Raw genomic sequence first — 27,572 nt, 5'->3', positions numbered from 1 at the left:
AATAAACACAGCGTCTCCAACACCTTTGGCTGCTGCCGTTTTTCTTCGAGCACTAGATACGGAATCTCCAACACCTTTCGGCCTCCGTCTTCTGAAGTCTTCCAATGGACACTGCGTCACAAACACCTTTTGCTCGCCGTCGTCGATTGACTTCTAATTGCTTCAGCTTCACCGCGACTCCTCTTGCGTCGTTGTCGTTTTCCTTTTAATCGATGCGGCGTCACGTTCTGTCTCGCTCGCACTCATTAAATTCGCACTTATGCATACACAACTTGGGCCTTCTCGGACGAGCCCCCAAATTGTAGTAAGTTTCTATTATAATGTGTTACTTTATTGTTTAATGACAATTGGTTATAGTACACTTTATTATGTTTGATGACAATAGTTCTCGCTTATTATAATTTAATTGATTGATGACAATTGTTTGGCTCTAGTTGCGTAAGTATATAGCGCGATTGAAAAACTTGCGACTGCTCTCGTTCACCATTCTACTCGAAGTCCTCTTTTTGTTCTTTCCGTTAATAAGCGTTGCCACTGCGCGTTACTCTCTTGCTCTCTGTGTTATCGATCATTTTAGTTCGCTGATCTGGTTCATTTCCTACATATATTATCCTATTATCTGTAATCTTGACTCTTTGCCGCTCTTAAAGCAACAAATTTTAACTTTTTTAGTACATAATTAGATCCTACTAATATGATTATTTATTAGAGGTATTTTACATTATATTCATTTCCTTGTTTCTGTTCTGTTTTCTATATCGCGTCTATCTTGTCGCGAATCGAGGCGTGCGATACACGGCAACGCCCCCCGGTCGTTTGGGAGGAAGGTGTGGCCGTGGGACCAGTGCGAAAAAAAAAAAAATTAAAAAAGGAAGGAACGAAACGGCCTACCTGGCCTACACACGTTCTTGTGTGTTTACAATTTGTAGATAACTCAAAATACATCTCCTCTTTCTTTTCCTTTCTCTGTTTTGTTTTTTTTTTTTCTTTCTTAGAACATCAACAAACATCTCTCAATTACTCAACACCGCTCTCCATATCTATGCAATGAGACTCTGATTACCACCAACTTGAATCAAATCAATTTCGAAATTGCTCTTTCTTAGAATAATTACATTTAATTTGAATTATTAATAGTCAATATTTCGTTTTTCTAGCACACCGTTATCATTAAACCGGCCAACTCACATGGCACACAGTTATTATTAAAGCGGCCAAGTAATTTAATACTTTCGATCACTCTCGAGATCACAACTCAACTACGACAAATGGCAAACCACGTAGCTTGGGCACCCATGTCCAGAGAGCCGTACTATCCGAAAATGATCTAGAAGTTAACATTTTCTTATTTCAACGTCGCAGCCCTCACTGGGCAATCTTCATGATCACCTTGATCATCATCAAACTCTCTGGCAATCCCGGTCTCATGCATTTTTCGCAAAAATTGATGAAATATTTATATGTGTGATTATTAATCAAAGCTTAAGGTTTATACCGATCACCCTGTAATGTTTCAACTACCAAGAATGAACCTCTAAATTTGGCATCTAGTTTGGTTTAGTTTGATGACGCACTTCTTAAGTAGTACGCAGTCAAATCTTATTTTATCGTAATTGGCATTCTTTTCCATGTTAAGTTTTTCCATTGCTCTTAATAAAGGGACATCAACAGTAGTTACTTTTTCCACAACAGGTACAAGACCAAATAGTCTCGCTTCTTTACCAATGAGTAACTCTAATGGGATAATTTTATTCACTCTATTGGGCGTGCAATTAATAGCCAATGGAACCTCACCCAAAGCGTCCCCTGGCCTGTTTCAGCTACAGTTAACAATGATTTGAGAGTACTCATAACACGTTCCACCTGACCATTGGCACGACTAGCGCCAGTTGCAATTAAGTAAAGATCCATTTTTTGAGCAGAGCAAAAATCTCTAAACATAGAGCTAGAGATACTACGTCCTTGATCAGCAACTAAACTAGAAGGGACACCAAATAATACTAGAGATCTGTCAGTCTTAATGCAACTATATGTATCCAACATTATTATATGGGAAAAGTAAAGTCACAATCACGTATTCACGTCATTTTTACCGCTAAGCTTTCCTGTTATGTCTATATGAATGTTATGCCATGGTATATCGACCTTTGGAATCGGATGCAACTCAGCTCGATTTTGCCAAATGTTGGTTTCGGCACCCTACAAGTGATACAGTTGTCTACATATTCAAACATATTTCGACATTTTCTCAAACCAATAGTACGCATCTTCCAACCAAGATGCATAATGGCTTCATGTACATTATTAACAGCAGACACCTAAACGACTTTGGTATAACAAAAAGGACAGGGGTTTTCCCGTTCCTTTGAATATTTCGAAAAATTATTCCTGACCGTAACTCGTATGTTTTAGCCAATTGCTCGCTAAGTTCGTGATTACGCGACTTTTGTATAGCTATCGTCAGGCGACGCATTGTTTATTGAGGAGTCGGCGACTGTAATAAAAAATAAATTGGAGAGTGGTGTATATTCGTTGAAGGGGAAAAGCGGTCGTATCAAACTCCAAGGGCGTCGGCAGGGTAGGGCAGGGGGGCAGCTGCCCCTCCCCCCTGGACCTAAAAGGAATGTTCAAAAAATTTCATAATTTGCTGCCTATCACGTAACTTTCCGTTGTTTCTTTTAGCCAATCCGCCACCAATTCTATCGATCTGCTTTAAATACATATGTTTGATAGGTGCTTTCACTAAGAGTTTCCAGTGTTGAAAGATGAATATCTACTACTATCTTAAATGTACGGTCATTTGCAAACGAGACGAATTCACTTCGTCCATTTTAACACGACTGTTTCATTTGCCGGTTTTAATGGTGTTATGCAGCCGTCAATTTCCCATGCCTCTTAATACAACTACGTTGCCTTTCCTTGTTCTGAATAGTCGCAGTTAGGCAGTCTTTTTAATCAGCGAGTACTCTGCTCCAGAATCAAAATAAAATCGGAACGACTCACCATACTGCTTCAGCGTTCCCACAGGCTCCAGTACCGTGCATATATTGACAGAAAATACAAAATGTACGTTACAACTGGAAATTAAAAAAAAGAATATACGACGTATACATCCTCGCCTCGATATCGAATAACCCTGTGGAAAGCGACCAAATAATTGACGAACTCAACTATACACAAGACACCTTTAAAAAGAAACAACAACACATGGGCGAGATCAAACAAAGAAAAAGCAGACACTCTTGCTGAACACTTCAAAACATCATTTACCAATGACATGGACAACGGCAATGCTGAGCTTCCAACACAAATCACCAACTTAAATTTTGCAATTAAAAAATTAAAAATAATCGAGCCAACCCTAAAACAAAAAAATATAATACCCCCTCACCAATTCGGCTTTCAGAAGCAGCACTCGACTATACAACAGGTCCATCGAGTAAATAACAAAATAACAGGCGATTTTGAAAAAAGAAATTTTACTATGCTGTGTACTTGCACATTGCTAAAGCATTTGACAAAGTATGCCACAAAGGACTGCTGCATAAGCTAAGAAATATACTACCATACAACCTATATACCATCCTTCAAAGCTACATAACGGATAGATATTTCTATATTAAATACGACAATGAATGCTCAGATATTATGCCAGTGTCAGCGGGTGTTTCCCAAGGTATTGTGCTTGGGCCCATATTATACCTGATTTATACCTCCGAAATTCCAGCGCCAACTACCCCTGGATCAATGATTGCGACGTTCGCAGACGATACTGTGTTAATGTCGCCAAGAGCGTGCGAAAAAACAGCTGCAAGTACACTACAACAAATCATGACACAGGCAGTATCCTGGTTTGAGAGATGGGGTATCGAGATAAATAAAGACAAAACTCAACAAGTAATATACACAAAAGGGCAACCCAAAAATCAATGACAATCAAATATTATTACTTATTATTATTACTTTTGACTCAAAACTAACATGGAAAAAGCACATTCTAAATAAACGAAATTAAATAAAAAACAAATTTCGACAACTTAAATGGCTAATAGGAAAACACTCAAAACTATAATTACATAATAAAATTGCAATATACAAGGCGATAATAAAACCAATATGGACGTATGGAATCGAACTCTGGGGAACTGCCAGTAATTCAGCGAACGCAATCGGAAATGCTCAGAATAATCCCAAAAGCCGAATGGTACATTAGAAACGAAGATATACATAATGATTTAAGCATAGAAACAGTCAACGAAACTATTAAAACAGCAGCAAAAAATACACAAATCAACTACTTAGCCACCAAAACTCAAACTTGAGACAAATACCGATGACAGAGTTGGAACCAAGAAGATTCAAACGCAGAAATCCAACAGAATTAAATTTTTAAATTATTAATGTATTAGCGTATCCTTGCACGATTTCTTTCCGTAAAACCGTGCAAAACTGCCACGCCCACAATTGTTAAGCATTTTTCGATATATTTTCAAAATTTTATTAGTTTTGTAAATTTCTGTCGATTTGCCAAACCGGCCGCAAAACCGATCACGCCCACACTTTGGAACAATTTTTAAATTTTTTTCTCATTTTTTCTCATTTATATCTCGGAAAAATGATTAAATTTCGCGTTCGCATTCACACTAGCTGAGTAACGGGTATCTGATAGTCGGCGAACTCCACTATAGTATTCCCTCTTGTAATGTAACTAAAGTTGAACCAATGTAATAAAAATAAAAGAAATTATTACGTTAAACAATGAGAATTATACAATCTATAGATATATATTGGCAATCCTCATCCTAATAGAAATATTATCTATAATTTCAATATTTTACCTTTATATAAAATGTAAAACAACCTAAATCAAGGAAAATAGGTAAAAAAATTTTGAAACAGTTAAGGAATAAAATACTAAAATATTGGGCACTCAAAATCCAGTAAAACAATTATATCCAGAAATAAGCGCATGAGGCCTAGCGAAAAACTAAAAGGTGTTGAAGTGACATATCATTCTCCAAATGAAGAAATTAAGGCAGTCTTTATAACAGCTTCTTCCATATAAGCCTTTAAACGATAGAATGTTAAAGTTACATATCTGTTATCTGTATAATGAACATGAAAAATCTAATAAATAAAAAAAGGTACGCAACTTGTTTAATTTATACCAAATTAACGATTATTAACGATAACTAAATACTACCTAAACACTCTGTTTTTCTTTTTAGAAGAAATTTTTGAAACTCCAGAGGCGATTTGGACATCGTCTGATGGAACACATTTTATGTACGCACTATTTAATGACACCAATGTCGGAATGATGACGTACCCGTGGTTATCGTCTGGAGCTTTATTCTCTGGAAGTGGGATATTTTCTGGAAGTATTTTTCCCGAAACAAAAATGGTTAGATTTCCAACTCCAGGAACCACTAATCCCGAAGTGGAGTTGTGGGCAGTTGACATAACTAATCTGAGCGACATTCAAAAATTTAATATTAAACCTCCTGCCACTATTTATGGACAGTAAGACTTTTAATATCTAAGAGTTAATATGCATTACATATTTCTTGATTTGTATACTAGAGACTATTACCTCACATCAGCAGGTTGGATATCTGATAGCAATTGTCAAGTATCGGTTGTTTATATGGGAAGATCTCAAAATTACAGTGTTATTTCATTGTGTTCTAAAGAAGAAGACTGGAAATGCTTGGAAGTAAGTTATATTATCTTAAATTTTTTTTTACAAATAAATGTTTAAATTATATTAAAGGTTCACTCCGAACGTGCACCAGAAGATGAATGGTTGGATATCTTTCCCCACCCGGTATTTTCTTCAGACGGTAGCAGTTTCTTATTTTTGGCGAATATTCAGGAGTCAGAAAACTACCAATTTACACATATTAAACATGTAATGATATCACAGCGAAGAATTTCTGTTATTTCTCATGGTCGATATGAAGTAAGTAGTTCTTGAAATGTTTTAATATAATAGTTGAACGGTATGCGGACAAATACAGTTTGGCTTATAGACAGCTTACGTTTCCAAAAACATTGAACAATTACTAGAAGTCTATAAAACTATTTTAAAATCAATAAAAATCTATTTTATTATTTAAATTAGTCTGTGATCCACATATTTTTGACTATTAATTTTTTATTAATTACTGTTTTTATTAGCTATTTTTGCGCAATGAAAATACGAGTTTTATGTATCGATTTCGAACGAATATCAGTTATTGATTTCAGCGAACAAGATGCTGCATCGATGCGATAAGTACAAGATACGAAAGCGAATGAATATTGAGCGACCTAATTAATTGCAGAGCGAACAGCGAAACACTAAGCCAAAGGTGTAACAAGAGAGAGCGCGCGAAAGGGAGAGCATAGATGTTCACGCAGCTGATCTGCGTAAATATCGATGATATTGCTGCACAGCTGAGGTGCAGTAAAGTTGAACTGAGCCTCCAAAGTTGTCATGTTTACAAATAACAAATTTAGGCGGCTAAAAAACTATATATAAACAAGTTTATATAAGTTTATATAAGTTTATATAATAACTAATAAAAATAAAAGAGTAACTAGCTTCTATGGCCGTCGACTCGACCAATTATAGTACTGTTAAATTTTGTGTATAAATTTACATTTGTTTAAGAAAGAAATGAAGTTAGGTTAACTAATATATAATTAAATACTTGCAATATTTATAAGTGAAAAAAATATAATTTTTATTTCACTAAATGATTACAATCTTTTTATTTGAGAAGAACACCGACCTTTTACAATTAGGTCTCAAACTGAACTCTGATAATTATTCTGATTTGATTGACGTTCAAGCCTCGGTATCGAGCTTTTCTAATATGGACTTTAGACTTTAGGATTCTGATCGTGAAGAGAAAAAGCTTTGCGTTTCTCTTGGATTCAAGTGCATTTGCTCTTGGATACAAGTGCTCTTAGATTCTTATAATTTCTTTATTGAAATCGATACTTTTGTATTTTGGGATTGCGTGTCCGAGCTTTGAACGTGGGAACGTGACGATGGGGTGAGGGCTTAAGCAAGGAATTGTTTAAATTAGGGAACGGATGTATAGTCTACCAGTGGGTGACTTTTCTAGAATTGGGGTTTTTTCCATTCTCGAGGATCATATAACAACCTTATTCTTATCTGGTATCTGTTGGGTACATCCGGAGTAGTGTATGTTGTATTGGGGTGTATATGTTGTAAGTGTATTAGTATGTAGGCATATGCTTAAGTCTTAGGGACTTATGGATATGTCACTCCCCCAACCTTTGAATTTGGCCTGTCCTCAGGTCGTTAAATTTGGGTATAAGGTAATATTATTTTCTTGTTGAATATTTTCATTGACATTATTTTCAAGGTGCGTGTGTTCTTTTTGCTTACGATATTTGACAATAATTTTCTTAGGTATATTTTTAAACTTATATGCTACATACAGAGTCAAACTAATTATCATTATGACGAACGTTGTAATGCATATAATTTGGAAAAAGTTATAGTGTTTTACATGGGATTCTATCATTTCTCTCGTTTGTAATTGATTTATTGGTTCTAGACGTGTTACGTTGTTGGTGATATAAATTGTTTGTGTAAAGTCTGCTAGATTATTAGAGATTAAGAATTCATCTATTTGCATGGTACAATTTTTAATTTTAATGATGTTGTTTCCTGAAATTAATATTTTATTGTTTGTACAGTCTTGGTTAACAGCTGTTTCAGGAATATTCCATGTTAATAGTATATTTGGTTCTATATAATTTATTTGGTAATTTTTATGTGTTTTAATATATTTGCATTGAGTTTGCTCTTGTTTGATGATTCCGATAATACATTTGTCGAATATTACCCTATTGGTATCTTTATGGAATACTTGGTTATCAAATATGTAGAATTTATCGAATATTTGCTCGGTTAGAATATAATTATGTTCATCTGGGTACGGAACAATTTGGAATATTGGAACTTTAGTAACCTCGCTAGGAATATGGGAAATAATCAAAATTTCGTTCGTGTCTGTTTTAAGCCAGGTTGACGTTTTTATCTTTAGCATTTTTTCTGAATTTACATGTTTTAAATAGTCATGCTTTAGTAATTTTGGATTGAAAATTCCTAGTCTGGTTAATTGCATACCCAATTCTATGTCTTCTATATATTCTGTAAATTGCTCTAGGTTAAATATTAGTACCGCAATTTGTTGGTGTCGTTCTTTATCTACTTTGAGCTTATTAATTATATCTATACCACTATTGATTACATCTAGAATCGTGTTTAGGTCATGGGTTTTTACAGAGTCTTCTGACATGTTGTTTATTTTTTCTTCTAACTCTTCTCTGTCATCCTCATCTAAAGTGCCAAATAAGTATTTGTATGCTTTTCCTACTACGTTTAAAAGACCTCTTTTACTTCGACTAATAATTCTTAACCCATTTATTTCTCGTTTTAATTTGTCGACTAAATATTGTATTTGTGGTACATTAGGATAGTTGTTTGCTTCACTTACTATATCTTCGAACATGAGCATTGTCTTTGTTATGTTTATGCTTAAATAATGGTATTCATAGCTGGTTGGAATTTCCATTGTTCCTGTTTGGAATATAAGGTATCCACTTTTCGCGTTTATTGGATTTACTTCTATATTGTTGCACTTGACCGTGATGATAAGTGATAGTATGCAACTAAGCATTATTAGAAGTATGTTGTGTACTTTGTGCTTCTTTGGTTGGTCTGGAATTATCATATTTGCTCTTATTAAACTTTTTCTGTTTCTTAAATTTTGACTTATAGTGAACGATCTTCCTGCCACGATTTGTTTCTTCGAAATGTTTATCATCTACTTGTTCAATTCTTCCTGTCTTTTTAAATGGATTGGTTATTTTACTTTTTACAAGTGGGGCTTGTCTATATTTTATATCAACTTCAAAATCGTGTCTATTCTTATTGAGGTATTCTATCCTATCGATTTTGTTTTGTTGTACATTAAAATCTGGACTGCCTGCATATAGGAAAATGTCTGCTGGAAATCTTTTAGTACTATTATGTTTAGTTTTGTGATTGTATATGTATAGAATTGTTTCGAATTTTGTGCACCTATCTTCAATATTTTGTTCGCTACCAATGATTCTTAGCTTTTCGTTTACGGTCTTGTGGAATCTTTCTATATCAGATATACCATTTTTGCTAGTCGTTATAGAAATTTGTACACCTTCAGATCTTAACCAATTTTGTAAGGCTATACACATAAAAGCTGAGTCTTTGTCTGCTTTAATTTCTTGCGGTTTTCCCATATCATTGAATATTTTAGTAATGGCTCTTTTTGCTTCTAGCCAATCTCTACTTTTTACTTCAACTAGTGATGCAAATTTCGAATAGATATCAATGCAAGATAAGAAGATCTGGTTTCCTGTGAGATAAAAATCTATCACGTATTTTTCTCTTGTATTAAATATTTCTGGTGTAGTCTCATATGTCAATTTCGTGTTTCGATGTTCTGTTTTTGCTAGATTACAAATTTCACATTCATTGATAATGTTTTGAATAAGCTTTTGACTATCAGGATAGTAATATTCTTCTTTAAATAAATTGATTGTTTTTTCTATACCCGGATGTAAAAGTTCCTTATGTTTCTTTAAGATTAAATCTTTGAATTCTGCATACGTTAGTATATCAATTAACTTTGTGGTACATCTCAAGAGTTTTGTGAAATTGTTAGGGCTTATAATTTCGGTAAACGCTCTCTGGAAGATCAGAAAATCTTCGTCATTAGGGAAATAAATTGCACTCTTTTTGGTACACACATATTCCTTAATGAGGTTTTTGGCGAGTTCAGGTGTCATTTCTTTATAGACTATTTTAATCTTTAATTTTTGAAAGAAATGTTGTACACTTGTTGTATCGTTATCGCCTTTTTCTATCTCTATTTGTCGAGAGAAGTAATTTATTGGTCTTTCTGTTATGGATATGTAATTTAGATTATCTTCAATGGCACTGCGTATAGTTGCGTCTGCGCTGTTTGCGACCTCGCCAACCATAACTTCTTCTATTTTCGTGCGGGAAAGAGCATCCGCGACATGGTTTTCTTTGCCTGGAAGATATTTGATTTTATAATCGAATTCATTAAGTTTTATTTTCCATCTTTGCAATTTCATGTTTGGTTCTTTAATGTTGTTGAGCCATACCAGTGGCTTGTGATCACTTAATATTTCAAATGGTCTGCCGAATAAGTATGACCTGAAATATTTTGTAGCCCAAACTATAGCTAACAATTCTTTTTCAATCGTAGCATAGTTGATTTCATGTTCGTTTAGCGTTCTACTGGCATAACAAACTGGCTTGTGATTTTGTGATAACACTGCACCAATAGCTACGTTGCTAGCATCAGTTGTCAAAGAAAAAGGTTTTGAAAAATCAGGATAGATTAATATCGGGTCTGAAGTTATCAAAACTTTTAATTTTTCAAATGATTCGATGTATTCTTTACATTTGGTGTCTATTATAGCACCTTTCTTTAATTTGAGGGTCATGGGTTTAACTATTTTGGCAAAGTTAGGAATAAACTTGCGATAGAATCCACATAATCCCAAAAATGATTTTATTTGCTTAGGTGTCTTGGGTAATGGAAAATTTGTAATTGCTTTAGTTTTATTTGGATTTGGTTTGATGCCATTTGTTGTGACGATGTGTCCTAGGAATTCAGTTTCTTTCTTCATGAATTCACATTTATCTAGTTGCAACTTTAAATTAGCGTCTCTCAGTTTTTCAAAGACTTTCTTTAGGGATAAAATGTGTTCTTCCAATGAAGTGGAATAAACAATAATATCGTCTAAATAGACTAAACAGTCTTTGTAGATTAAATCTTCCAGAAGATTATTCATGCATCTCTGAAAAGTAGCTGGAGCGTTTTTTAAACCAAAAGGCATACGAGTATATTCATAATGCTCATGCTTAGTTGAAAAAGCTGTTTTTGCAATAGAATTTTCATCCATTTGGATTTGGTGAAAACCCTTGGCTAGATCTATAGTGGTAAAGTATTGGCATCTACCTAGTTTGTCCAATATCTCATCCATTCGGGGAATGGGAAATTTGTCGTTAACAGTTATCTCATTTAGGTTCCTGTAATCGACTACCAACCTGAATTTTTGTTTCCCAGAGGCGTCTGCCTTCTTGGGACCACCCAAATAGGAGAACAATAAGGGGACTTCGATTTGCGAACAATCCCTTGTTCTATCATTTCTTTAATTTGTTTGTTAACTTCTTGGTCAACGCTTTGAGGGTACTTGTAGGGTTTACGGTATACTGGGTCTTCGTGTTGAGTCTGGATGACATGTTTAATAGTACTGGTGAAGGTCAAATTTTCGCCCTCTTTGTACTGAATGTCTCTATATTCGTATAGGACCTTCTTTAAACATTCAACTTCCTCTGCATTTAAGTGTTCGAGTCTATACTCGTTACATTCGCGTAACTCATTGTTAATCGCGAAGTTGACTGTATCGTTGTCAACGGACATGGGATCGAGATGTGTTACATCATTGCCCACTGTGTCTTTAACAACATTTGAAATGAGGCATTTGGGTAATGCGGTCTCTTTCTTCTGCTGTTGATGCTTTGGTTTAAGGCACTTAACCTTTTGCATTTTTGGTTTGGTTCTGTCCACTAGAGCGGAATCATTCTTTTCTTGTGGGTCAAGGCATTTGGATGCGGTCTCGCCCTTCTTTTCTTCATAGAGAAACTTAAATACTTTTGAGCCTAGTGTTACTGTTTCGTTAGCATAATCTATTTTAGCTTTTGTATCTTCTAAATACTTTCGACCTAACAAGAAATCATAGTTATCAGAAAATTTGTGAATGTAGAATTTTTGAGCAGACGGACATACTGAAGTAGGTTTTATTATTATACTTTTCTTTAGTTTTATTGGTCCTTTAATAGTGTATACTATTAGGTTTTCTTTCTTTTCTTCTAAGTTCTCAAAATTTTCTCTTATGATGTTAATTGATGATCCTGTATCGATCATTCCCTTATAATTTTTATTATTATGAATTATTTTTACATAGGGACTTGTATGTCCTTCTCTATCATTTGAGTGTCCGAGGCAGCTTGATGAAAATTTACATCCATCCTGCTTTGGTCACTCTGACTCTCGCGTTGTCTTTTTACTGGCCCTTGTCTGTTAATATTATTCGATGTCGAAGGTTGGAAGTTAAGGGTGTTATTAAGTGGGTTGTTCTGCTGAGCTTGTGTTAAGTCTCGTCTAAATGCATAATAATTCCCTCTTTGATTATTCGGTATGAAACGCGGTGAATATTGGTTTTGATTTGTCATAGGTTGAGTCGAATTCTGAGGTGGTTGTGTATTATGATTCTGATTCGTGCTAGGATAATAATTACTGTAGTTGTGATTTCTATTATTGTAATATTTTTGATTATTATTTTGATTATAGTTTCCCCTGTTCCTACGTTTATTCATTTCTGTTCTATTAGAACGGTGATTTTCTGGAATAGCATCATAAAGGCCTAATTCCATTGATGCTTGTTTTAATTTATAAATTGTATCAATATCTTTACGTGCCAAAGACATATAAATTCTATCCGGCAGTTTTCGATCTATTACTGATTTAACAGTTTTGTTTAACATTTCGGTATAATTCGATTTATCAACATGGTCACTTTCTAATTCTAACTTATCGAACATAATCCAGTATTGTGTTTCTAATTTTTCTATAAACTTACAGATACTTCCTGGGTATGATATGTCTTCTAATTGTCTGATGAGAGTTACATAAGGTCTATGGTCTTTGAATGCCATTGCCAGTGCTTTCTTCATGTCCAGCCATGTGTTAGCTCTTTCCTGGGTTACGACTTCTAAGGCTGAATCCACTAATAACCGCTTCACTGCTCCATATATGACGTGTGCCTGTCTTGCTTCCTGTGTTGGGTATAAACTGAGCAGTTGTTCCACTTGGTTGACGAATCCAGATAATTTGCCAGGTGCGCCATCGTAGTAGTTTAATTCTTTGATTTGGTTTAGCAGTTGGTTTAGGTGTGTTTCTGAGAGTTGTGGGACTGCCATGATGTCTTTTAGTTTTCTGGAGCTTATTTTGGTTTTAAGTTTTCTTGATTTTGAGATTTCTTTAAACTTGGTTTTAAGTTTTCTTGATTTTAAGTTTTCTTTAAACTTGGTTTTAAGTTTTCTTGATTTTAAGTTTTCTTTAAACTTGGTTTTAAATTTTCTTGATTTTAAGTTTTCTTTAAACTTGATTTTAAGTTTCTTGATTTTAAGTTTTCTTTAAACTTGGTTTTAAGTTTTCTTGATTTTAAGTTTTCTTTAAACTTGGTTTTAAGTTTCGGAATTAAAAAATTTAAATTAATTTTTGTTTCCGACCGCACGGGATTTTATTTTGAATACTACTTTCACGTAGATTCTTTTGCGGATCTCTAAAATATTTTTGAATCGCTATTTTAATTCGCTGATCTTGGATAGCTAGTCGTATAGCATATCCTTCAGTTGATCAGTACCGTACTAAAAGGACTCTTTTATTTTATTGGATCCTACCGTCTGCGCCAATTAAATACTTGCAATATTTATAAGTGAAAAAAATATAATTTTTATTTCACTAAATGATTACAATCTTTTTATTTGAGAAGAACACCGACCTTTTACAATTAGGTCTCAAACTGAACTCTGATAATTATTCTGATTTGATTGACGTTCAAGCCTCGGTATCGAGCTTTTCTAATATGGACTTTAGACTTTAGGATTCTGATCGTGAAGAGAAAAAGCTTTGCGTTTCTCTTGGATTCAAGTGCATTTGCTCTTGGATACAAGTGCTCTTAGATTCTTATAATTTGTTTATTGAAATCGATACTTTTGTTTTTCGGGATTGCGGCTCCGAGCTTTGAACGTGGGAATGTGACGATGGGGTGAGGCTTAAGCAAGGAATTGTTTAAATTAGGGGACGGATGTTTAGTCTACCAGTGGGTGACTTATCTAGAATTGGGGTTTTTTTAACAATCTTATTCTTTCTGGTATCTGTTGGGTACATCCGGAGTAGTGTATGTTGTATTGGGGTGTATATGTTGTAAGTGTATTAGTATGTAGGCATATGCTTAAGTCTTAGGGACTTATGGATATGTCACTATATATATGTATTTAACGTTTACCTTTATATTTGTTCTAGGGTTATGATGGTGTCAGCATGTATCTAATATATATTTGACTGATAGTTCATCCCCACAGTAAGGAAAGTTTGGCTCCTTTCGCCGTTGAGAATGTGTTTATGTGTGAGGTTTGTGGGGTTAAGTTTTTAAACTATTAAGGATGTTGCATGACACAGGTAAATTTATATATTTTTTTCGGGGTTGAATTGTTTATACCAGTGCATAGGCTGAATGATACCTTTTCTGTGGCCAAAAAATCATTTTTCAAAAGTCCGTAATAGTAAGTTATGATAACGTCATTATGTTAGTATAAGATTATACTTAGTGTTACGTTACAAAAATTTTATGAAAGTCTCGTGCTCCCGTGTGCTTGTTTGTTTAAAATAATAAAAAGGGAACAAAGTTTTTATTAAACAAGTGGAAATGGGATCGAAAGGGACTGGATTGTACTGTGTTTGTGATTGCTAACTGTCGAATTTCTTGTAGTTGTCCCTGTAATTGAGTTTGTATATAGCGCTTTTAGGTGCATTAGTTGATACCTTTTACAAAAAAGGGAACCGTTATTCTAAGATCAATATACGTGAAAGTGATGTGAGTGAAATGATGGTGGCAATTATGGCAAAGCCGTAATTGAGGATAATTGAGAAAGATTTGTTTATGACTTCTTCAATTTGATACCCTCTAGAGTTACATAAGTGGGATTCCCACATTTTACTCCAAGCATTGAAATCACCGACAAAACAGTTAGCTTGGTAGTAAGAACCTCGTTGGCTGAAACGAATAGAGATGAAGCTATGTATGTATTAAAAATACAGACATTGGGTAGTGTTGGGATTTAAATTTAATGTTATGGGACTGTATGTACCGCCATAAATTCTTCAAATTGTTATTTGTTTACATGCCAACTTTGGAGACACAGTTCAACCAAAGACAGTAGAATAACAAGATGTCTCCAGAATCTGTATGCTGAATCTCAACCTTCTAGCTTTTATAGTTCCTGAGATCTCGATGTTCATACGGACAGACGGGCATGGCCAGATCGACTCCGCCTATCGATTCTGATCAACCATACTTCCGACCACACTTCATATAGTTCATACTTCCATACTTCATATGGTCGGAAACGCTTTCTTCTACCTGTAACATACTTTTTAACGAATCCTTTTACTCTGCGAGTAACGGGTATAATGACCTATTGAAGTGATTTCTTTATTAATTCCTGATACTGTAAAGTGTGCATTTACAAACTTTATATGGTCGAAAACGCTTACTTCTGCCTGTTACATACTTTTACTCTACGAGTAACGGGTAAAAAAAAACCGAAGTCGCCTTAACGAGGATGTTGCTCAACAAATTACCACGCATCTATGGAACCTATTCCAACCACAACAATTTTAACAAAGAGTTTATTAATCTTATACAAAGTGATGCACTCCCTCCACATCTAGACAAATTTCATTGGATCATCTGGATTAGTTTTTGAAGGAGTGCAGGGATTTCAGGTAACCGGCGAGGTACACACACACACCAATACTCTCTAAGATGACATCTCAAAGGTGTAACGCCAATAAGTCGTTGACAAACACGACAGGGGTACAAATCACGATAATTTCTTACTGAGGAAGAAAGTCTCTGTAAACAACAGTACCCCTGACTTCTGCAGGTATTTCAAGTCAATGGTGTGTCTTAGCAGCTCAGTTCGACTTAAGAAACGTTATGGTTATAATGTTTTAAACTTTCTCAATTTCAATTTCATGCTTTGTTAATATACAAATAATTGCAAAGTCTGCATTAGAATTACGGCGCTTCGTTGATACATCGTCAGCTTTATTATGTTCGTTTTTCTCGACTGTGTCTACTGTAATAACGCAAATTACATTCTCTACGAAGTTCGTACCTAAAGTTCAGCTACCACGGAATTTGTAAGAAATCACCATTGAGTTTCATCAGTAACCAGAAACTCGAGTATAATTTTATGTAGGTCCATCAACACGTGAACAATCACATTTTTGCTGCATATTTTATTTTTCATTGTTCTCGAAGGCCCCCAGGAAATATTTTGTTAGGCTGACGGCATGTTGCGCGCTAGAAGCGAAGCGATAAACTACTGCATTCATTTTTAAGTGCAATCCGCTTGAAAGATGTCAGAGTGAGAGCGAAGCGAGTTGCGAGCTCAAGCGATAGAGCGAGAGAGCAATTTGCAACCTGTTTTATCGCTTCAACTCGCTCAGAGCGTACGGTTGTTTTGTTGTATTCTGTGCTTTAATTACCGTTTATTTTGAAACACACGTTTTTTTGTTTGGTTTGTTTTAAAATATATTAAAAATGTACCTCAATGTTATTATTAATTTAGGTGTTTAACAAAATTTGGAAAATTCGTCAAACGACTACTAATATTATTTAAAATAATTTAAAATTTATTTATTTAATTTATTTAAAAAAAAAAGTCGAAAAAAACATCCGCGCACAGTTAAAGAGCCTTTCTGGGTGGTTTCGTAAGGAATTATGTAAATAATTGAATTCTCCTTTTTTATTTATATTGCAGTTAATGGGGTTAGTTTGGGACGCTCGTTCATCACGATCACATTAATAACTAAAAGAGAGCAATGTTGCTCGTTTTTTTGCAAAGCTCTCACTCTGCCATCTTCTCGCTTTGCTTATAGCTTATCGTATGCACTCTGCCGTCAGCCTTACCATAGTACCAGAGACTTTAAAATATTTTAGTGTCTTTGATAGTACCACAGTACACTTAATTTAAGCAAGTAAAAAATAGATTTAAGTTAGTTAATCCAAAATCGAATAGGAGAATAGCTAAGTCTCCAGACGGAACCAATACGCAAACCACGATCTGCTCGCAAGGAAAAAATGCCAAAACCGAACATTGGGGATTTTTCGAGACGCAAAGTGAAGGGGATTTGAGTCCGGACACGAGCATAAAAAGACGCCTGGCGAACAAGCTCAAGGACCGAGAAGAATAAATCCCAAGAACGCAAAGCTGGTTTTCACGGGGTCACCAGGACAAGGAAGAGCAAGCAAGACATTGGCGCCGTCGAGGGCAGCGAACATTTATGAGTACGACAGGGACAGCTAAGCAAGGAGATATATATTAAAACAATGAATAATTTAAAATGTTATGTGCGATTATTATGAGATTTCTCAGCAGTGTTATCCGCGACGGTGCTGTCTGCGTGTAACCGGTCGTGTTCGCAATATTTTAGCAATAATTGTATCTGTGATTATTCCGCCTGCGAATTATCGTACAGTTTTCCTCAGCAGCCGTATCGGTTTTCCAAACGTATAGGCCGTGAATGTAAACCTATTAGCAAACCGCGTACCGAGGCTCGGCGAACCGCTCAACCATTTACCAAATATAACTTTATGATACCCCCGCTCAACTGTCTCTATGATAATACATTTATCTGAAGAGGATCCTGGGTGGACTGAGACGCCGATCCCTGCGAAAGCATCCTTACAAGCATCAATTTTTGCATGTAAACCTCAGTCCTCCTTTCTTGTAGCTTAATGGGTTTTTAATACAAACTTTGTTTTTAAATAAACTTCGGCAATGGAAACTTTTAGATTGACCAAACCTCTCTAGACTCTGTATCGGAACTAAAGAGATTTCAAAACGTCAAGCTAAGTGAAAGCTCTGATATCCTTAACCAAATGAACTACAAAGTGCACACAACTCTCAAATCACAAGTTTTGTTGTAATTACATACATTAGAGCAAAGAAGCCTGGTGATAGTATCGACATTGCGTTATCTAAAAGTTTTTGGTTCCACCCGTTAATGCAAATGCTAATTGGATACAAGCATACCGACGCTTATCAGGCAAAGGCTTTGGCTTGGTAATTGGTGGAACCGCAATGCGATACACCATGCGAACAACACTATACAGTGCCTCTGAGTTCTGAAAATCTTGGTTTTCATGTGTGCCACTCTCTCATGTACGTAATATTAAGTGACTGTACGATTCTACAAAGAAAAACACCGCTGGAATGATATTCAGAGTTTCTCATTTAGTGGACCCGACCTACGGACAGCGATTGGACTTGCCCATCGCATTCTACAAAGTCTTTTCTTTGTATTTGCTTATTCAATGTGGCTACTACAACTGGACAAATGTTTTTATATTTATACGTCTTAATTTGTGTCTCGGAACGGATTTGTAACGAGTTAAGCAATTCAACCGTAAGGCCACGGCTTGGAATTTATATCGAAGATTATTTTCATTTAAAGCTGTCACCGCAGTGATCAGAGGAACCTGGAGGCAAGACTGTGCATAAAATCCATAAATATATCCTATCCACTCAAGATCTGACTTCTTCTCTTGGTGCGGTATAGCATATAGCTTTTTTAAGCCACCACTTCTAGTGTCCAAAAACAACACAAAATTATCACGCCCACACTCGTAGAGTAAAAGGGTATACTAGATTCATAAAAAAATGTTGTATTAATGGGTTTGTTAATAAATGCACATGGTATTAATTCTGCAACGGTTTTAATGTTCAAATATATTGTTAAATTCTTTATGTAAATGTCCTTGCCTGAATCTTTAATCTATTTAATTTAGATATTGATTATCTACAGACTCAACAATTTGTATATAAAATCAAAAAAAAAAAAAAAAAAAAAAACATTCGTATCAGCGTTTCCGTGCATTCAACCTTTCGACCTTAAATCAGGACCATATCCTGGTGACGGATTTGGAAAGAGTATTTAATATAGCGTTCATGACTAATCACTATTGTTATTCGATTATAACCAAAACACTAGAATAACAAGATGCGTACATACATTTTTACACTTCTATGCATACCCTGATAGCCGACCAATGCCCAACAAAAACATGTCGCTTGAAATCGCTACAAAAAACTTGCCTTTTTATTGCTTTAGTATAGCAAATAAAAAAGGTTATGAGCTAATGCCTTGTAAATTTCATATTTATTTTTTAAAATATAATTATGGTTTTGCATTGCCTTAACGTGATAATTATTTGAATATATAAAAGAAATATAAATAGCTGAAATATGTACATAAAATCACATAATAAATAATATATAAATTTCGATTTTTTTTTAAGTTACAGTAGTTATGGTAATTTACTTTTTATATGTTTTGATTATTTAGTATATATAAATAATTTTTTTTTCGCACGGGTCCCACGGTCACAACTCCCGCCCAACCAACCAAGGGGCGCTGCCGTGTATCGTACAGCTCGATTCACGAGAAGATAGACGCGATATAGAAAAGAGAACAGAAACGAGGAAATGTTTATAAAGTAAAATAACTCTAATAATTATTAGTGTTAGTAGGATTTAATTATGTACTAAAAAACTTAAAATTGATTGCTTTAAGAGCGGCAAAGAGTCAAGATTACAGATAATAGGATATTATATTAGGTCTATTACAGTCAGAACATAATACTCTGTAAGGGTCATGCAACTCATAGTTAGATCTACAATTATTTAAGATAAGAGGTATATAGTTTATAGTGAATCTACTTGGAACAGAGAAGTTAAGCCGACTATTCAAGTCGGGATTCTCAACATCATTCTCAACATTCTCAACGAATAAGCTTACAAATAAAGACTGTTCCAAGCATAGTTCTACGGATAGCTAGGGAAGGTAAATTAAAAGTAGTCTACATGAATGAGGAGGTAATATACGGTTTGCATACCAATTTAGGCGCCGCAAGGCAAAAGTAAGGAGTTTTTTTGGGCCAAACAGGTGACCCGGACTCGGACGGACGAACGAAATAAAAAAGGTTTTAGTCATGTAAGGATCATCAAGTTCCTCAGACCACCTTTTTATAAAACCAAGCACACCCCTGGCCTTATTGACAATAGTCGAAATAGTCGAAATATGGTCATAAAATTTTAGTTTTAGAAGTTTAGAAGAACACCAAGTTCATAAACCCGTGTTATTCTGTCCAAAGGGCACCCACTTAGAGTGTAAGTCGTGCGTATTGGGTTGACACGACAAAAGGTCATCACTTGCAGCCATTTAAGTTTAATACGTTATCACGGCACCATATGCCTAGATCGGATTGTAAGTCCAAATGGCGCGAGATGTCCTTGAGCTGGAGGCATAATTTAACATCGTCTGCGTACATAAGTACACCCGAATGTTTTATTACTAAGGGGAGGTCGTTAATAAATAAGGCAAAAAGAAGCGGACCAAGGTGGCTTTCTTGTGGGACACTGCATGTGACTCGGAGAATACAAGATAGAGAATTTTTAAAGAGGACTTGTTGAGGACTTAGGTTTCAACAGGGAAACCTAAAAGATCAAGTTGCCTTACTAGAAGGTAATGATTAACAGAGTCAAATGCTTTACTAAAGTCAGTGTAGATCACATCTGTTTGAAGATTATTTTTGAAACCCTGTATTACGAAAGAAGTTAGCTCCAAGAGGTTAGTGGTTGTTGATCTGCGTTTCATAAAACCGTGCTGACACGGTGATATGATTGATCTACAAAGGTGGTGCAAATGAGGAGTGATAATATTTTCAAAAAGTTTTGGGATAGCCGACATCTTAGAGATTCCTCTGTCATTGCTTGCATCCAGTTTGCTACATTTTTTATGAAGAAGAATCACAAAGGACTCCTTCCATATATGGGGAACTGTGAAGATTCCAGAGATAAGGTAAACAGTTTCAGTAGAGGCTTGCACAAGGCTTCCGCACAGAATCTGAGCACACAGCCAGGGATTCCATCGGGACCTGTTGTTTTTCGCTTAGTGTTAACGAAACTATAAAACTGTTTCGGATCCTGTGCAAACTGGAACTTACAACGGCTTAAATAATTCTTCTAGCACTGAGCATTAAGCAAAGGTAAAGTTTAACCGAGCGCTTAAATATTTACAAAGGATTGACTGAAAACCGGTATTTTTAAATTTTCTATAAAGTCTCGACTTTACATTTCTTAGGTGTGTCAACTCTTTATAAAACCAAGGAGGTTTAGAGATTGACGGATAGTACATCGCAACACAAGAGTCAAAAAATTATTTAATTGCGGTATAAAACATATTAATGGCAACCGTCATTATGTTGCAGGAGTAAAGATCGGACCAATTATAGCCAGCTATAAAATTTTTTAGCCTCCGAAAATTTGCGTTGCGAAAACAGTGAATTCGCTTTGTTGACTTCTCTGAATTTAATTTAATACCGTACCTATGTCGATTGCCACCTCAAAAGTAGGGTAACATGGATCTTCACGTTGAGTAAGAGGTGCTACCCTGGACAGAAACACACTTTCAGGATTTGTTACAAGACATATATCCAACAGTCGACCAAGACAGTTTCGAATATAATTAACTTCCGACAACGATAAGTCGAGTAAGCCGTCAATAAAGTCATAGCGGACAGATGATTCTGATATTCTGGGAATTCAGAAGATGGCGGAATATGCGAACGAGCACGTAATATAAACTGATCTGCCGGAAAAAGACAGCTTTACACAAAAGAATTTAGAGTTACGGGACTCGTCAAAAAGTAACTCCTCCGACGCGAGGGTAGATCTAACCGCACTTAAGACTCCACCTCCCCGTCTGGAGGGACGGTCATACCTATATATAGTGTACATACCTGGGAGGACTTCGGAGTTAAGTATCTCCGGCTTTAACCAAGTCTCTGTGAACACTATTATATGGGATGCAAAGGAAAGACTGTCACAATACAATTAGGTTAGTTTGCTACGCAAGCCTCTAGCATTTTTAAAGAAGAGGCAGAAGATGAAGAGGCGGATGATGCAGTGGTCTGGCCACGTGAGTGAAGTTTAATTCCCATGGCCCCCTTTTTCCTATATTTGATCTTAGCTTCGAACTCTTTTACCACCACTTTTACTCTTTTACCACCTGCCAAAAATCACCTGAACATATGGTCGAAAAAAACTAGTTTGGGACAGTTATCTTGAAAGATGATATGTCCCTAGCGTAAAAGAAGTTAAAATTTTCCACTTTTATATTATCGGCTTTTGTTTTGTCTTGTATATAAGATGATGTTTGATCAAGGGAAAGCCGAGAAACAAAAATTTGTTTCTTTTATGGAACCACCGCGAGGGGTTTTGGCCCTGGAGACTGTATTTCTGAAGTGCCAACTTGTGCCGGTAGTCCGGACTCAATGTTTCCTTGTGGTGGTAAACTAATGGAGACGGGTGGAATCAATTCGGAATCTTTAGCAATCCCAGGGTGGGGTCCCTCCACAGCGGATTGATCGGAATGCTCCGAATCTTTTTTAGCTCCCGATCTTAGCATATATGCGGATTTGCTGCGATTGACAGCTGATCAGGTGTGGAGTCCTGTTGATCATTTGCCCGTGGTTGCGGGGCCTTAGGCAGCCTACCACCAGCGGCTTTTTTGCGCTTTGGAGATTCTTCTAATAGCTTAAGGCCATTAAACTGTGAATTAAGCGCGGAAAGAAGATCATCGGCTCAACGAAAACTATCTCTAGCTACGCCAAAACTGTTGATCAGTTCTTTCAAGCCACCTTTAGTTTGGCGCATAAACGAAATCATCTCGTTCGCAAACACAAGGCTAGCATCACAACAGTGATTTAGATTTTTACCCTTTGCTAGGTCATTACTTGTTCGGCCACTAAAAGAAGCGTACTTAGTATGCACCATTCTATCACATAGCCAAAAAATCATTTTTGGCTGCTCAGGTTTTACAGCAATGACAGCAATTTTTATAAAAGCAGACAACATTTACTGTTTCCATGTTTATCTAAAATCAGACCACTGCGCACGAAAACACAAGATCAAAACTTTCAAGCGAACCGCACGAGAGCAGTCTGCACGCTCAGAGTAAACAAAATACAAAGACGAAAAATGCAAAAGACTTTGTATATTTGTTTAAACTACTGCACAAATCACAAAGAATGACTCGCGAAGCGAACGGATCTTTAATAATTATGTTTACAATATATGATAATTAAAGAAGATTATTAAAAGCCACGTCTGGTTTGACAAACACAAAATAAAAATCAGAGCACCTAAAAAACAAGACCGTTCGCTTTGAATTGTATTCTGTCGTGATAATTCCTAACTGTTCGTTTTTACTACCAACGTCCTTTTACAATTTCGAAACTGCGGAGCCGGGAAATGAGCATTAAGGTCATGCTGAAAGCTTGCCAGAGTGGGTAGATTGCAGTCTATCGCTTTTACGACGTCGTGGTTCACGACTTCTTTGCGAATTTTTAAACTGCTGCCTTTGTCGGCGAAACTGATTAAGTGGCGTGATTTGCTACGAAACAATACTACACTTCGTTTTAGCTGGAAACATGCTTCTTCAATAATTATTTGATTTCTGAAGCAGTTTAGTGGTTGATCTGTCGTTTCGACCGTGTAGGCCATGAAAGTTCGCTGTGAAGAGTCGCAGCATCTGACTGAGACTCATTCTGTAAGGCGTTAATATTCTGCCTGGAGAGAGCATAGGCCACATGATTTTCTTTACCCGGCTTGTAATGGATTGTCGCTATATGGTCCTCTATGTACGCTTTCTATCTTTTTATCTTCGGATTAGGATTGCGATCGGATCCGGAACCGGGAATGTCAAAGGCTGTTGGTCTGTATAAATGGCCTAGAGCCCACTCTATGGCCAACAAGTCTCTTTCATTCGTGGCCTGGTGTGACTCACTTTCTTTGAGGGTCCTAGAGATCATTGTAAAATGTATCTTTTCTAGTGATAGAACGGCGCCGATACCGTTCGCGGAAGCATTCGTTGTCAGATCGAACGGCTTACTGAAATCAGGGTATCTGAGAATTACATCTTCGGATGCCAAAACATTTCTTAGCTTCTCAAATGCATTTCTCTGCAAGCCGCCGAAGTCAATAAGAGTTTTTCTCCTTTAGCAAGCTTGTCAGAGGCTCGCGATTGCCGCAAAGTCTTTAACGAAACATCGGTAACAAGTGACGGGGACCAAAAATGACCTTGTCGATTCTGGGTACTTCTCTATGGCCTTTACTTTTTCTGGGTCGGTTTCTGCACCGTCGTTGCTTACAATAAATCCCAAATTCTCACCACTTTGTTTGAAAAAGTGTGTTTTTTGGCTGGACACCTTCATACTGGTGCCAAGTTGTTCTCTTAGGACGTCGTCGATCGCTCTTTGGATGAGGCTTCCCGCATTCTTCAAACGGAATGGTATTCGACAAAATTCATACTTCCCGCCATTTATTGAGAAGGGGGTCTTCTCGGTCATGCTCTGCCAAGTAAATCTGGTGATAGCCGGACTTTAAATGTAGCGTTGTCAAGTACTTGGCTTTACCTAAAGTATCATGGGAATATTCGGCATTGGGTAGTTGTCAGCGATGGTTTTTTGTCGGCACCACATTTTTTACATAGGAATTAGAATTTTCGATTAGAATTCGATTCGAATTTTCCTGTAACTGGCGTTCAATGAACGGCAGCCGGGAGCGTTTCCTAAAAAATGTATCTGATCATTATCATCAAACTCACCATCTATTTCGGTAACGGCTGCTGTGGCAGCGCTTTCATATTCGCTGTCATTCTTATCGTCAGCGGTTGACCGCTTCCAAAGGAGGTCGGCTGTCTAATCTGTGACTGATTATGGTATTTACTCGTGCTTTGGGGCGAATTATCCTGTTGGGGCTTATTTTGTTTTTTATAAAAGTGAGGGTTTTTTCCCTGGCCATTTTCGGCCCTGCTATTTTTTCCCTGTGACTCCCGTGAGCGGCTTTGATTTCTTGCTTTATAGGTGAGTGCTTTATCTTTCAAAGCCCTTGCATACGTGGCAGCAAAGGTAGTGCGTTCTATGGTTGCTTCGGATTCCCTAGCTAAAGCTAAAGCTGAGGGCAAATCGTTTGGTTGAGCCGGTAGGACTATGGCTCTCAAGGGTTTCCTGAGACCTGCAATGAACGCATGGAGGGCACCTTCTCTAACCTCACTTATTTGTGATTAATGTCAACCGTTTCTCTACGTCGTCGTAATACTGCATCAGGCTAAGTTCCCCTTGCCTGACCGTCCCAAGTCCCTGCCGAAGAACACGCAGCAACTATGGCATCGAAATTTAAGACTGTGTTATGGGCAACTAGTAGCCCTCTTGCCGATCCCCTAATTTTATTTCTGATGATAGAGACGTCTTAATAATGCGTCTCGCTGCCATGATATGGTTTGAAGATTTCATATGCGTCTACAGTCTACTGACTGTCGCCACGACACATAATCATCCTGGTCTCCCATAAAATCTGGCATGGTTTAACGATGTCTAGCTTGACTTCACATGAAATGTTTGGGTCTACATTAATTTTTTTGTAGGCCTCCACTTGCGGTGCTTCTACAAGCTTTGCATCTGTTGTTTAACGTCCTCTAATTGTGTCAGCTTATCCTCTTGTTGGGCTAGGGCCTGGCTAACGGCTCCAGATATTATTGCCTATCGCTGGGCAGCGTCCATGTAAGTAATGTTATTTATCGTAGTGCGAAAGTCTTGTGTTTCTAAGTCCCACCCGCCGTCACTAACGTATTCGACTTTAATATTACTATATTTACCTGCCCAACTCATTGACTAATGGTTGGCACTACATAAATGTATTCTTGCCGAGCACAAATGATCGGCTTCCGTAAAAGAACAAAATTACGTTGCGCGAAGAAATAGAATAGAGGTAGACTGTAGTGTATCTACCCTCACTATAACTCTACTCTACATATATATAAGTAACGTACATACATTGTGACACTTTGTTGCAAACACAAATAAACATAATTCACATCAAAGACCACATGCACTTACATAAACACTCCAGCCAATGAAATACGATCTAACGCTTATACATAAGCCGATCGCGGAGCGTGAGAATGCTGAGCATGCACTTAGCAGCTCAAGTGGTCAAGCCATACATAACATATGTATGCCTTCTGCATACACATGTATATGTATATACAATATGTACAATATGTAAGAACACCATGTACGGGTAGCTGTACCCAAAGACAGCAACATAGGAGTCATTCAAATAAAACGATTCAAACGGAACAGACGCTCTGAGCTATTCAATATCTATTACACTGAGCTATTACTTATTACTTATTACATGGCGACCGTGACTTGGTCTCGAGTCTGCCTCTGTGTTGTGCCTCTGTGTATTGTGATTATGTATCGTGTATTGTGTTTGTGTTAAAAAAAAAAAAAAACAACATTTTGTGCCTATTATATTCAACGTGTGAACACACAAACATAACTAAAATGTACTTGTAGTACTTGGACGCATTAAATGCAAATATATGTTCAATTGAAACAAACAAAGCACAAAAACACACAAAAACACACACAAAAACGCACAAAAACACGCAAACACAGCACACACAGAAGAACAAGCGGCGATTGATGGCAGACGAGCCACAATTCGCCAATGCACAACCACAAGTGCAACGGGACCAGCCAACGCTAGAGGAAGCGTTGCGGTTAAACAACGCCGATGGACCACGCCCACTCACAGTAGCTGAGTACCGGGCACGGCAGGAGAAGAAACAACTACGAAAGCACAAACGCTCAGGACGGAGGATTAAACTACTACAACAACGCCGACTGGTCAAGGAAATGACCCAGTTGGCAAAAGAAGAATCAGCACGACAACGCTACCAAGAGCGTTTGGAAGCCATTGAACAAGAACTTCGCCAAAGTGCGAAGACACGCAAACGGGCTGCTTAAATGCAAATGCCCCAATTTGCCCTAGAATTAAAATAAACCCAAGCCGAGGCGGGAAACCGCTGCTTGAAAATACTAACAAAACTTTATGCTAGGCTTTATACTAAAAAAATGTGGTTGGAGATTTTTTTTTTAAAAATCCTATTGAATTGTAAATTGTGACTTGTGAGCCAACCACATTAGCACTATCAAATTTCCATGTCTCTGCCACTGAGTATATATACTCAGTTGCAAATAATTTGTGTAACTTTAACAACTTTAAATTTTCTATTTCAAAAATAAAATTTTACATTTTAAATTTAAATGAATAACATTTTAAAAATGGATTAAAAAAAAAAAAATAACTTTCTTAAAGAGAATTTTCTTTCTAAAAATACAAGAAAAAATAGATTTTTATTTTTCATATTATATATATAATAACATTATATATAATACTTCAAAAAAAAAAAACGTTTCATTGAATATATAAAAATATTCAACACAAATTAAAATAAATTTTCTCCTCAATTTAAAATTACACAAATCAAACAAAAATTAGAAATAAAATTAGGAAACCTAATAAGTAAAACAATTATATTACATGTCATTAAAATTGAATGAGCATTAAAGATAATTCCATACCGAAGATAGACCCCCTAAAGACAATCATTTCGGAACTGTCTACTATGTTAGACAAAAATTCCAATATAGCGGACTCCACCGCAAACGTAATCAATACAGTTCAGGTATCACAGCCCGAACTT

The 27,572-nt window shown here is 36.4% G+C and overlaps 1 protein-coding gene across 2 annotated transcripts in view, besides 1 other annotated feature; it reads left to right on the top strand.

Annotated features, from left to right (window-relative positions):
- The window catches only part of CG17684 (uncharacterized protein), a 396,036-nt gene that overhangs the window by 260,981 nt on the left and 107,483 nt on the right, over positions 1-27,572 (top strand). The window contains exons 5-8 of one of the 2 annotated variants that reach the window (NM_001276228.1): positions 5,229-5,523; positions 5,584-5,716; positions 5,774-5,962; positions 6,237-6,605. In NM_001276228.1, coding sequence (NP_001263157.1) covers positions 5,229-5,523; positions 5,584-5,716; positions 5,774-5,962; positions 6,237-6,320 — 701 coding nt within the window. In that variant the 3' untranslated portion in view covers positions 6,321-6,605. Of the gene's footprint in view, positions 1-5,228; positions 5,524-5,583; positions 5,717-5,773; positions 5,963-6,236; positions 6,606-27,572 lie in introns of those variants that run through there. The other variant, NM_001015352.4, reaches the window with a different exon arrangement.
- Positions 25,793-27,572: part of a mobile genetic element that runs on past the window's edge.

The sequence above is a fragment of the Drosophila melanogaster genome, chromosome 2R, assembly GCF_000001215.4.
Source record: "Drosophila melanogaster chromosome 2R".
In the NCBI taxonomy this organism is placed as follows: Eukaryota; Metazoa; Arthropoda; class Insecta; order Diptera; family Drosophilidae; genus Drosophila; species Drosophila melanogaster.
The sequence above is the reverse complement of the archived record's forward strand: the minus strand, read 5'-3'. Positions and strand labels throughout refer to the sequence as shown.